The sequence below is a fragment of the Podarcis melisellensis genome (genome assembly GCF_964234715.1).
Source record: "Podarcis melisellensis genome assembly, chromosome: 16".
NCBI classification, from domain to species: domain Eukaryota; kingdom Metazoa; phylum Chordata; class Lepidosauria; order Squamata; family Lacertidae; genus Podarcis; species Podarcis melisellensis.
This window is the reverse complement of record NC_138533.1, coordinates 5,213,448-5,226,083: the sequence shown is the minus strand read 5'-3', so window position 1 is coordinate 5,226,083 and position 12,636 is coordinate 5,213,448. Positions and strand designations below refer to the sequence as shown.

The window sequence follows — 12,636 nt, the reverse complement described above, 5'->3', positions numbered from 1 at the left end:
AAACAAAAATGACGGCTGTGTAAAAAAACTCAGCAGGACCCAGGAAGGAACTACTGTACTGTGTGAGGTTTGCCCATCGCAAGATAAACAAGAGTTGGTCCAGTGGCACAGGAGGGCAGGATTTATCCATGAAACCACGCAAACCTATAAATAGCGGTGGGGAAGTGAAGGTGGCTTGGGTTTATTACGCACAAGCCGCCTTTCTTTCTTTCTTTCTTTTAATTCAGTCCCGCCGTGCCAGGAATAGCACATAATCTCAAAATGTTAGGAGATTAGGACTCTAGCAAGAAGGCAGTTTCTCGAAGGCAGCATTCGAGCCGAGCAACTTGCCAGCCACCAAGCAGGGTGGTTTGGGGGGGGGAGAGAGAGACCCCTGTCTGCTCTCAGCCACTGTTTATTTCTGTGGGGTCACAAGAATGAGGCGTGTGGTTGAGCCCCAGAGACACAAACCTTGCCGCAGAAGGAGCAAGATGCCCCGTCATGCCCCAATGACGTCACTCTCTTATTTTTGGGATCTGACCAAGGTGGCGTTTAATCCGACGGGGACGTCTGTCTGCAGCATCAGACATCTTGGGGAGGGGGGAGCTAGAAGGACAATGTTAGCTCACGGGTTTAAAAGTTTGCCGTCCTCCCGATCTTAAACAAGGCACAATCTCTGCCTGTCTATAGCTGAGTTTTTTACGCCAGGATGAAACTGTTCAGCTCGCAGCAAACTAAGTTCTACTCGGCGTATACCCATTGACATTAATGGACCTAAGTTGCCCTTCGTGGCCATTGATTTCAGTGGTTCTAATATGAGTACCTCTTGAGAGTCCCATGGACTGCAAGAAGATCAAACCTCTCCATTCTGAAGGAAACCAGCTCTGAGTGCTCACTGGAAGGACAGATCCTGAAGCTGAGGCTCCAAGACTTTGGCCACCTCTGGAGAAGAAAAGACTCCCTGGGAAAGACCCTGATGTTGGGAAAGATGGAGGGCACAAGGAGAAGGGGATGGCAGAGGACGAGATGGTGGGACGGTGTTCTCGAAGCTATCAACATAAGTTTGATCAAACTGCGGGAGGCAGTGGAAGACAGGAGTGCCTGGTGGCGTGCTCTGGTCCAGGGGGTCACGAAGAGTCGGACACGACTAAACAACAACAATATTTTATCTGCACAATCAGAATGAATTTCAGGAACCAAAAAGTTGCATTGAAAAATACGACCTTCGAGCCATCTGGCCCCCAAATGGCAACTAAGCCTTTAATGGAGCTCTGTGAGAAGAAATGTTAGAATATGAGTAAAAAAAAAAAAGAATTTATAAAAAATAATTGAAGAAAGGTTTTAGAAATGTGTAAGAAATTAAGAAGGGAAGGAGTATCAGGCATGTTGAGGGAAGTCAAAAAGAGAATGGATATAAAAAAGATGTATGATTTGTATAAATTTTGTATTGGAAAAATTGAATAAAAATAATTTATTAAAAAAAAAAACTGCGGGAGGCAATGGAAGACAGGAGTGCCTGGCGTGCTCTGGTCCAGGGTTACACAAAGAGTCGGATATGACTAAACGACTAAACAGCAACAACAACAACATATTCTGCATGGACTGGTTGCACGGCAACATGTGCAAATGGCTTGAGATACCTATTAGATCCATAAATTACCGTATAGCATTTATTCAGCACAAAAAACAGGACAATTTGTTGTTGTCAAAGGACAGCTGGACATATAACGGGCCCCATTACCTTCAGTAGCTTGGGACCTCATCAAACCTAAAGCCTGCCCTAGTCTCTCCCTGTTCAACGGGGTTTCCCTCCCAGGAAGAAAGGTACTTAATTTCCGTGCATAAGGAGGTAAGGATCAGGTCAAAGGGGGCTCATCTAGTCCCCGCATCCTGTCCTCACAGCGGTCAACCAAATGCCCCCATGGGAAGCCCATGGGCAGGATCCGGACCCAAGACCCAAGCCTCCTCTCCTGGTGTTTCCAGCAAGCAGCATTCAGATGCATTGCTGAGCATAGCATAAAGGTAAAGGGACCCCTGACCATTAGGTCCAGTCGTGGCCGACTCTGGGGTTGTGGTGCTCATCTCGCTTTATTGGCCGAGGGAGCCGGCGTACAGCTTCCGGGTCATGTGGCCAGCATGACTAAGCCACTTCTGGCGAACTAGAGCAGCGCACGGAAACGCCGTTTACCTTCCCGCCAGAGTGGTACCTATTTATCTACTTGCACTTTGACGTGCTTTCGAGCTGCTGGGTTGGCAGGAGCAGGGACTGAGCAACGGGAGCTCACCCCGTCGCGGGATTCGAACCGCCAACCTTCTGATCGGCAAGTCCTAGGCTCTGTGGTTTAACCCACAGCGCCACCCACGTCCCTGAGAATAGCATACTCCCTCCCCCCCTTTTTTTTGCTTGGGCGCATAGCATTTGTTGTTGTTTAGTTGTTTAGTCGTGTCTGACTCTTTGTGACCCCCTGGACCAGAGTATGCCAGGCCCTCCTGTCTTCCACTGTCTACCGCAGTTTGGTCAGACTCATGTTAGTAGCTTCGAGAACACTGTCCCACCATCTCGTCCTCTATCGTCCCCTTCTCCTTGTGCCCTCCATCTTTCCCAACATCAGGGTCTTTTCCAGGGAGTCTTCTCTTCTCATCAGGTGGCCAAAGTCTTGGAGCCTCAGCTTCAGGATCTGTCCTTCCAGTGAGCACTCAGGGCTGATTTCCTTCACAATGGAGAGGTTGGATCTTCTTGCAGTCCATGGGACTCTCCAGAGTCTCCTCCAGCACCAGAATTCAAAAGCATCAATACTCCCAAGAAAGAAAAGCAAACTCGCTCAGCGACTCCTCCGGTCTGAAAGCGCCCCCTCTCGGCGTGCTGCGGAATCACCGAATGAGATTTGCTCCTTTGCAAACCCAACCTTGCAATTTCAGCCCGGTAGGCGGAGGCGGCGCAGAGGCTTCTGGGAGATGTAGTCTCCCTCTGCTTGCAGCTGCAACCGAGTCAGCTGGAGAACTACAGCTCCCAGGATTGCAAGAGCCAAGAGAGAGAGAGGAAGAGAAATTGGGTAGCTCTTCCAGGCTTGGTGCAAGGAAGGGAAAAAAGGGGGATCCTGTTTAGTTGCATTTCTTTGAAAAAAAATTAAGGGGTTTGCACCGGGAGGGAAAATGAACGTGGTCTTTGCAGTCAAACAGTACATCGCCAAGATGATCGAGGAAAGCGGGACAGGCATGAAGGTGCTTCTGATGGACAAAGAGACGGTGAGCTCGGAAAGGGGGAAGGAGGAACGCAGGAACCCGCCAGTGTTGCCAGCACGGGCTGGCAGCAGCAGCGGCCCTCCAGGGGTTTCAGGGCAGGGTTAATTCCCAGCCCTTCAGGGATGGAGCCGGGGATATTTTGCATGCGAAACGGGGGCTCTCTGGCACTCAGATCCAGCCCGTCCCCTAAAACTGAAATCAAGATTCCAGTCCTCATGGGGGTTCTAAATGGACTGATTTGAACAGGTGAGCAGGTGAAGGTGACTTGTACTGAGATCATTGGCCCATGGGGGCTCAGTAATGTCTGCAGCATACCTGAAGGAGCGTCTCCACCCCCATCATTCTGTCCGGACGCTGAGGTCCAGCTCTGAGGGCCTTCTGGCAGTTTCCTCATTGTGAGAAGCAAAGCTACAAGGAACCAGACAGAGGGCCTTCTTGGTGGTGGCGCCCGCCCTGTGGAATGCCCTCCCACCAGATGTCAAAGAGATAAGCAACTACCAGACTTTTAGAAGACATCTGAAGGCAGCCCTGTTTAGGGAAGCTTTTAATGTGTGACATCTTAGTGTATTTTTGGTCTTTGTGGAAGCCGCCCAGAGTGGCTGAGGAAACCCAGCCAGATGGGCGGGGTACAAATAAATTATTATTATTATTATTATTATTATTATTACACTGGCTGGCAGTGGCAGGCCAGAGTCTCAGGGAGGAGATGCCACTGGAATTCGGACCCAGGATCGTCTGGATGCAATTTAGGGTGAAAGGCAGTGAGGTGGCAAAGTTCTCCGGTGATTCTGTGTTGCAGCTGTTGGTTGGGGCTTTCCTAAAATGTCTGCAGGCTTGCAACATCCCACTTACGGTATACGGCCTCGGTCCTGTATACCTGAAGGAGAGTCTCCATCCCCATCGTTCTGCCTGGACACTGAGGTCCAGCGCCGAGGGCCTTCTGGCGGTTCCCTCACTGTGAGAAGCCAAGTTACAGGGAACCAGGCAGAGGGCCTTCTCGGTGGTGGCGCCCGCCCTGTGGAACGCCCTCCCAGCAGATGTCAAAGAGAACAACAACTACCAGACTTTTAGAAAACATCTGAAGGCAGCCCTGTTTAGGGAAGCTTTTAATGTTTGATGTATTATAGTATTTTAATATTTTTTTTGGAAGCCGTCCAGAGTGGCTGGGGAAGCCAAGCCAGAAGATGGGCGGGGTATAAATAATAAATTATTATTATTATTAAGCTGATTTCCAGCTCTGAACTCTTTTGTGTTTCCTCATTTCAATTGGTCACAGTGTGTGGGGGATCTTTCTTTCTCCTGAATGCAGGGCTTTGGACTTGATGCCCTTTGTGGGGAGGGGTACCTTGTAACTCCGCAGTTTTGTGATTCGAAGACTCCCTGCTCTAATGGACCGCACCCCCTCCTTTGTGTCTCCATGGCCCCCTAGATGGTGTGGACTCCAACTCCCAGCCAGCCTGACACGGTGGGAGTTCGAGTCCTGCAACATCAGAGTCCTTCAGTGGAAGACCTTCTCTTAATTAATAATAATAATAATAATAATAATTTATTTTACCCCACCCATCTGGCTGGGTTTCCCCAGCTACTCTGGACGGCTTCCAACAAAAGATAAAAATGCAATAATTCATCAAATATTAAAAGCTTCCCTAAACAGGGCTGCTTTCAGATGTCTTCTAAAAGTCAAATAGTTGTTTATTTCCTTGACATCTGCTGGGAGGGCGTTCCACAGGGCGGGTGCCACTACCGAGAAGGCCCTCTGCCTGGTTCCCTGTAACTTTGCTTCTCGCAGTGAGGGAGCCGCCAGAAGGCCCTTGGAGCTGGACCTCAGCGTCCGGGCAGAATGATGTGGGTGGAGATGGTCCTTCAATCCCGCCACCCTCCCAGACCCACTTGGTGGGGACAAGGGAGAGGGCCTTCTCGGTGGTGGCTCCCCCCAGACAACTTTGGTGCTCCCTCCCTGGAGAAGCCAGACTGACTCCCTCCTTGCTGTTCTTTATTCAGCAGGTGAAGACTGTTCAGTATTGGGAAATAATCCATAAGGAATTGAAAAAATATCCAATTTAAATTTTAAAAATCTGATTTTTTAATTATTATTTTTTATAAATCATTGATTTTTATCCTCGCAGACCAGTATTGTGAGCATGGTGTACACACAGTCGGAGATCCTGCAGAAGGAGGTGTACCTCTTTGAGCGCATCGATTCAGCCAATCGGGAGAACATGAAGCACCTGAAGGCCATCTGCTTCTTGCGACCCACCAAGGTGAGACAGGGCAAAAGGGAGCCTGTGCCAGAGATGGGGGAACATCTGGGGGAGCCATCCAGATGTTTTGGGCTCCCCTCTCCCCATTAGCCTTCATGTCCCTGGAGCTTACATGTTTATTGATTTCAAACCAGAGTGGATTTGGTTTAAACCACTAGTCAGTAAGACTTGATTTAGATCATTATTTTTTTTTACAGAAAGACTCATTCTTGCTGGTATAATCTTAATATTCACAACCAGATGAAGGTTTCATTTTTTGAATAATAAATTTTCAGAGTAGTTTTTACGGTTATATCAGAAATTACTGACTTGGCTATGCTATTAGAAATACATTGACAGATAATTATGAAATTATTGTGAGGTTTAATAAGTGAACTCTTTATATTTGGACAACTTTCCTGCTGTACTTTATTGGAAAGAGATAAATAATCACTTCCTTAATAACAATCTATTTAACTAAAACAATAACATTATAGCATATGTATCCATGTTTGTTAACTGATGTGGTTAAACGATTAAAACAATCAATCTTGGATTGAGTTTTAGCATGCACGAAAAACTTAAACCCTCATTTCCTGTTGAATAGCCTTTGGACTATAATGTAACTTAAATAGAAAACTATCTTTAGAAAGATTTTTTTCTCCAAAAGCATTTTATTTAAAAATCCAGTTTAAATCCAAAAAAATCTGTTTTTTTGATATATATATATATATTTAAAAAACATTGATTTTTATCCACCCTGTTTCAAACCCTAAAGGTGGGCGACGACAACCAAATATATAGCTATATAAAACAACTTGAAAATTACCAAGAGGGAGATGAAATACTTTGCTTTCTGTAACTGGTTTAAGGACTTGATTTCTCGCCTCACTGTGGTTTCTGCATGGGTTGTCCTTTCAGGAAAACGTGGATTACCTCATCCAGGAGCTGCGACGTCCGAAATACAGCACCTATTTTATTTGTAAGTACGGAAAGCCTCTCGGTGTGTTGCGTTTTCCTGGCAGCAAGGCGTAGTGGTTAGAGCTGGACCTGGGAGAGACTCGAGTTCAAATCTCCCCACTTGGCGATGAAGTTCTCTTGGGGCAGTCCCTGCCGTCTCTCAGCCTAACCTGCCTCACAGGGCTGTTGTGGCGATTGCATGAGAAGTGGGGGAGCATCACCCTGAGCTGCTTGGAGAAGAAGGTGTCCTAGAAATGCAAATTCATCATCATCATCATAATTATTTGTACCCCGCCCATCTGGCTGAGTTTCCCCAGCCACTCTGGGCGGCTTCCAGCAGAATATTAAAATACAGCGGTACCTCGGGTTACATACACTTCAGGTTACAGACTCCGCTAACCCAGAAATAGTGCTTCAGGTTAAGAACTTTGCTTCAGTTTGAGAACAGAAATCGTTCTCCGGCGGTGTGGCGGCAGCGGGAGCCCCCATTAGCTAAAATGGTGCTTCAGGTTAAGAACAGTTTCAGGTTAAGTACGGACCTCCGGAATGAATTAAGTACTTAACCCGAGGTTTTTGTTGTTGTTTAGTCGTTTAGTCATGTCCGACTCTTCGTGACCCCCTGGACCAGAGCACGCCAGGCACTCCTGTCTTCCACTGCCTCCCGCAGTTTGGTCAAACTCATGCTGGTAGCTTCGAGAACACGGTCCCACCATCTCGTCCTCTGTCGTCCCCTTCTCCTTGTGCCCTCCATCTTCCCCAACATCAGGGTCTTTTCCAGGGAGTCTTCTCTTCTCATCAGGTGGCCAAAGTCTTGGAGCCTCAGCTTCAGGATCTGTCCTTCCAGTGAGCACTCAGGGCTGATTTCCTTAAGAATGGATCGGTTTGTTCTTCTTGCAGTCCATGGGACTCTCCAGAGTCTCCTCCAGCACCAGAATTCAAAAGCATCAATTCTTCGGCCATCAGCCTTCTTTATGGTCCAGCTCTCGCTTCCATACATCACTACTGGGAAAACCATAGCTTTAGAGATACGGACCTTTGTTGGCAATGTGATGTCAGGTTAAGAATAGTTTCAGGTTAAGTACAGACCTCCGGAACAAATTAAGCACTTAACCCGAGGTACCACTGTACAATGATTCATCTTTTTTATGCATGTGTTAGCTGTCTTGGACCTCTCCTTTTAGAGAATGGCACATCTTTTAAGAATAAGCGGTTCTCATTGATAGCTGCATTAACCACAAACCTTAGGTTATTTGGGATGGCGTGAGCTGACCCAAACAGGCCTCTAGAGGTCGTCCTCGGCTTACGCAATCGCCCGATGGCGCAGAACAGCTGCTTGCTTTGCAGCCTAAGGCTGATTTTGGCCTTGCTCCTGGAAGACTTCAATGGGGAGAAAGTCAAGAGTGGATAGGGCCCATGGACTATGTGGAACTTGCCGAACTGACTGGGAGACTCCGAGACCAGAGAGAAGAGGTGGAAGAAGATTGGAAGAAGTTTAAAGAATATCTGAAAAAACATGTTAATATTTAAATCTTAGAATAGCTTTGGAAGTGGATACAGGATGTGGGGTTAGAAGTAGGAGACAGTGTATTTTAAAATAGTATTATTTGTAAAGGATAATATGTGAAGATTATTATGGTAAAATTAAGTGTGATAAAAAATGGTTTAAAATTATGATATGTGTAAACTGCTAAAGATGAGGTAAAATGAAAATCAGATAGGGGGGACTTGGGGAAGCTCACCCAACAACGTTTAGAAAAAATAAGGATAAGACAAGAATTTGTTTGTATTGTTTTTCTGTTTCTGTTGTTTATTTGTGTTATAAAATGAATAAAAAATGGGGGGGGGAGTGGGTAGGGCCCACTGTGGAACAGACCCATATCCCACCCAGCGACCGTCGTTTTCCCCTTCCATCTCTCGCTTATCCTTCTGCCTTTCTCTCCCTCCCTCCTTCCAGATTTCAGCAACGTCATCAGCAAGAGCAACGTCAAGTCTTTGGCTGAGGCCGACGAGCAGGAAGTTGTGGCAGAAGTCCAGGTACGTCTACGGTCGACGAGCCACAAGTCTGGGAAGTATGTTGGCTTCCTTTTTTAAATTGTTTATTTATACTTTTCAGGTTTATACATTCCACTGATTTTAGAATCATATCGAGATTCCTAAACTTGGCTTCCTTCCCCCTCTTTCTGCGGCTCCTTAAATTTATTTTTAACATCTTCTGCGTATCCACATTAACTTAATTTACTCATTTATTCATCTTCTTTAAATATGTACAGTCATACCTTGGGTCCCGAACGCCTTGCAAGTCAAATGTTTTGGCTCCCGAACGCTGCAAAACCAGAAGTGAGTGTTCCGGTTTGTGAACGTTCTTTTGGAACCCGAATGTCCGACTTGGCTTCTGATTGGCTGCAGGAGCTTCATACAGTGGATGTTCGGATTGTGAACGTGATCCGTGCGGGATGCACGTTCACAACCCACAGCGTTCACAACCCACGTCTCCGCACGCGCGGGTTACGATTCGGCACTTCTGCGCATGCGCAAAGTGCGATTTAGTGCTTCTGCGCATGCGCGACCGCCAAAACCCAGAAGTAACCCGTGACAGTACTTCCGGGTTTCGGCGGTCCGCAACCTGAAAAAACGCTACCTAAAGCATCTGCAACCTGAGATATGACTGTACAAGCAAAAATTGGGTGAAAAATGAGGAAGTGTTTATATACTGTAATAGGGAAAGCTTAATACAGTGGTACCCCGCAAGACGAACGCCTCGGAAGACGAAAAACTCGCTAGACGAAGGAGTTTTTCGTTTTCTTAGCCGCTTCGCAAGACGCATTTCCCTATGGGCTTGCTTCGCAAAACGAACCAAGGGGTGGCAACGGGGAGAAGCAATTCTCCCTGCTGCCCCTTCCCTTGCTTTAAACAGGTCCGGGGACAGAGGGGAAGGCGCGCGGCGCTTCCCCTCTGTCCCCGGACGGTCTCCATAGGAACGCATTGATTGATTTTCAATGCATTCCTATGGGAAACCGTGCTTCGCAAGAAGAAAAAACTTGCGGAACGAATTAATTTCGTCTTGTGAGGCACCACTGTAAAATATTATAAAAAAGACGAAAGGTTCCCTGCTGCTTTGGAAATGGAGAGGCGCTGTTGCAGTATAATTTGGCGCAATGATCTAATCCAGCCCCCCAGGCCTTTGAGCCTCTCCCCTTGCCCAACTCTTCACGGTGCATGAGGCAGGCATTCCTGTTCTCCTCAAAGCAGTGACAAACCCTTCCCTTCTTTATACCCAACCTCACTTTGACACCATGCCTGGTCACCGACGTTAAATAGCTTCTTGGGCATCTCTGTGACACTGAGTCTCTCCCGTTTCTCGCCTGGCAGGAATTCTACGGAGACTACATTGCCGTGAACCCGCATGTGTTCTCTCTCAACATCTCTGTCTGCTGTCAGGTAGGTGGCGTGAGAGGAATCCTGGTAACTTCCTCAAAACTCTCAGCACCAGTTCCCAGGATTCTTCAGGGGAAGCTGTCGCCATCCAAAGGGGTGTGATAACTGCGTCGAATGTCTGGAGGCTTCAAAAGTCACCTAGCAGCAGACTAAGCAAGATGTTTTGTCGTAGCAGAGCGCGAGAGGTTGGGTGGCCGTCTCGTCATGGGTGTGTCGCATGGCGGTTGGACCAGATGACCCCCGGGGTCCCTTCCGACGCAGGTGGCGCTGTGGTCTAAACCACTGAGCCTCTTGGGCTTGCTGATCAGAAGATCGGCGGTTTGAATCCCTGCGACGGTGCGAGCTCCCGTTGCTCTGTCCCAGTTCCTGCCAACTTAGCAGTTCAAAAGCACACTAGTGCAAGTAGATAAATAGGTACCACTGCGGCAGGAAGGTAAACGGCGTTTCCGTGTGCTCCGGTTTCTGTCATGGTGTTCCATTGCCCCAGAAGCGGTTTAGTCATGCTGGCCACCTGACCCAGAAAAGCTGTCTGTGGACAAACACTGGCTCCCTTGGCCTGAAAGCAAGATGAGTGCCACAGCCCCATAGTCACCTTTGACTGGGCTTAACTATCCAGGGGTCCTTTACCTTTATCTCTACAATTCTGTAGCTGCTCCCGGGCCGGCTAAGCAGGCTGCCGGCCGCTTTCGTTGTGTATTTTTATGTCGTGAACTTCCCCTGTTAACGAAGAAATCTGAGGGCTCCCTTGGACAAAAAACAAGGACACCAGCCAGGAATACCAGAGCAAAACAGCAGCAAATAGGCTTGGTTTTTATTGAAGACTGTTGCGACAGGATTCCCACCTGCCACAAGGTGGAACAAGATGGAAGCCCCGAACAAAAGAGCCCCCAAACTTTTCTTAGCTGCTAATCCCCATGTTACACTCCCCCCAAACTACATCACTAATACATCATGATGTTCCATTAACACCCCGTGATCTTTTGCAGTGTGCAAATGTAATAAATGTAATAAAATCCAACAGGCCTTGCTCGGCTCTCATTGATCTCTTCGCCATATTTTTTTAGGGCCGCAGCTGGGACCAGGCTCAGCTGTCCAGGACCACCCAAGGCTTGACCGCTCTGCTCCTGTCCCTGAAGAAATGCCCCATGATACGCTACCAGCTCTCTTCTGAACCAGCCAAGAGGCTGGCAGAGTGCGTCAAGGTTGGTTCTTATTTCGTAAAAGTATTTGTATGACACTGCCTAGTGAATTATTATTTTTTAAAGAGAACATCAGGGCAGTGCTCAACAAAGTGCATGCGATAAATCGTAAAGCACCCTTTGCCTCTTCCACAAGTCTCTCAGGAAATTAGGGATAAGTAACATCTAATTTGGGACACGGGTGGCACTGTGGGTTAAACCACAGAGCCTAGGACTTGCCGATCAGAAGGTCGGCGGTTCGAATCCCCGCGACGGGGTGAGCTCCCGTTGCTCGGTCCCTGCTCCTGCCAACCTAGCAGTTTGAAATCACGCCAGTGCTAGTAGATAAATAGGTACCGCTCCGGCGGGAAGGTAAATGGCATTTCCATGCACTGCTCTGGTTCGCCAGAAGCGACTTAGTCATGCTGGCCACATGACCCGGAAGCTGTACGCCAGCTCCTTTGGCCAGTAAAGCAAAATGAGCGCCGCAACCCCAGAGTCGTCCGCGACTGGACCTAACAGTCAGGGGTCCCTTCACCGTTACCATCTAATTCAGAGCTTTCCAAACTGTGTGTCGTGACATGTTTTGTGTGTCGGAAGCAGTGAGGAGGGGTGTTGTCTCACACAAACGGTCCCAGCCCTCCTCCCGGGGCTAGAAAGGGGTTAGTTTAACCTCTGGTTTGCTAGTAAAACTGAATTACCGTGTCAATAAATGATGCGTGTCTAAAAAGTGTGTCGTCAACATGAAAAGTTTGGAAAGCCCTGATCTAACTGGTTGGAAATGTTTCTTGATGTAAGACAGAGCTTTTTATTCTCAGCAGTCCTTGTTCCTCTGGAGGTCTCTCAGCTGTTGTGTTTCTCTAGACCTTGCAAGTCACGAGCGCCACACTTTTTGCTCTCTCGTTTCTTAGGACGGCACCTTGCACTTACCTGTCTTACTGGAAATATCTGGATAACCAGCTTTATCATTTCTTCTCTTGACTATATGATCCCGTGCCAACCTTGGTTCAATTCGGTTTCGTTTTTATGTGCTTGTCTCATGAAATTCTATTTTGTTATTTGGGTTATATATTAAAACGAAAACACTTTTATTTGAATTTGGGGCCCATCTAGCTTAGTATTGCCTACACTGACTGGCAGCAGTAGCTTTCTAGATTTCAGGCAGGGGCCTAACTGCAGATGCCCCTGGAGACTGAACCTGCAAGACAAGCAATTGCTCTCCCACTGAGCCAAAAAAGTCACAGGCCAGTCTTTTTTGCCTTCCAGTGTCAGGGTAGAAAAACTAAGTTTGCAATCCCTGTGCAGAGGACCTTTTCACACCGTAACTACCTGGCTAGCCTATTCCTTTCCTCCTCTCCAAACAGCAAGTGATCACGAAAGAGTATGAGCTTTTTGACTTCCGTCGCACTGAAGTCCCTCCGTTGCTGCTGCTCCTGGACCGCTCAGATGACGCCATCACTCCGCTCCTGAACCAGGTGAGAGCCTCGTTCCTCTCTGTCACCTTGAAGCTGTCTTTAAATGGGAATCTGTGAATCTGCCTTCTACCTGGGAGGAGGAGGAGGTGTCGGAAGCCAGAGATCTTAGCGAGCGGAGAGTCTGTG

At 47.7% G+C, this 12,636-nt stretch overlaps 1 protein-coding gene across 2 annotated transcripts in view; it reads left to right on the top strand.

Moving 5' to 3' along the window:
• VPS45 (vacuolar protein sorting 45 homolog) overlaps positions 1–12,636 on the top strand; it is a 59,253-nt gene that overhangs the window by 11,603 nt on the left and 35,014 nt on the right. The window contains exons 1-7 of one of the 2 annotated variants that reach the window (XM_081891581.1): positions 2,975–3,225; positions 5,349–5,483; positions 6,384–6,444; positions 8,377–8,456; positions 9,792–9,860; positions 10,922–11,059; positions 12,400–12,510. In XM_081891581.1, the coding sequence (XP_081747707.1) occupies positions 3,133–3,225; positions 5,349–5,483; positions 6,384–6,444; positions 8,377–8,456; positions 9,792–9,860; positions 10,922–11,059; positions 12,400–12,510 (687 nt within the window). In that variant the 5' untranslated portion in view covers positions 2,975–3,132. Of the gene's footprint in view, positions 1–2,974; positions 3,226–5,348; positions 5,484–6,383; positions 6,445–8,376; positions 8,457–9,791; positions 9,861–10,921; positions 11,060–12,399; positions 12,511–12,636 lie in introns of those variants that run through there. The other variant, XM_081891582.1, reaches the window with a different exon arrangement.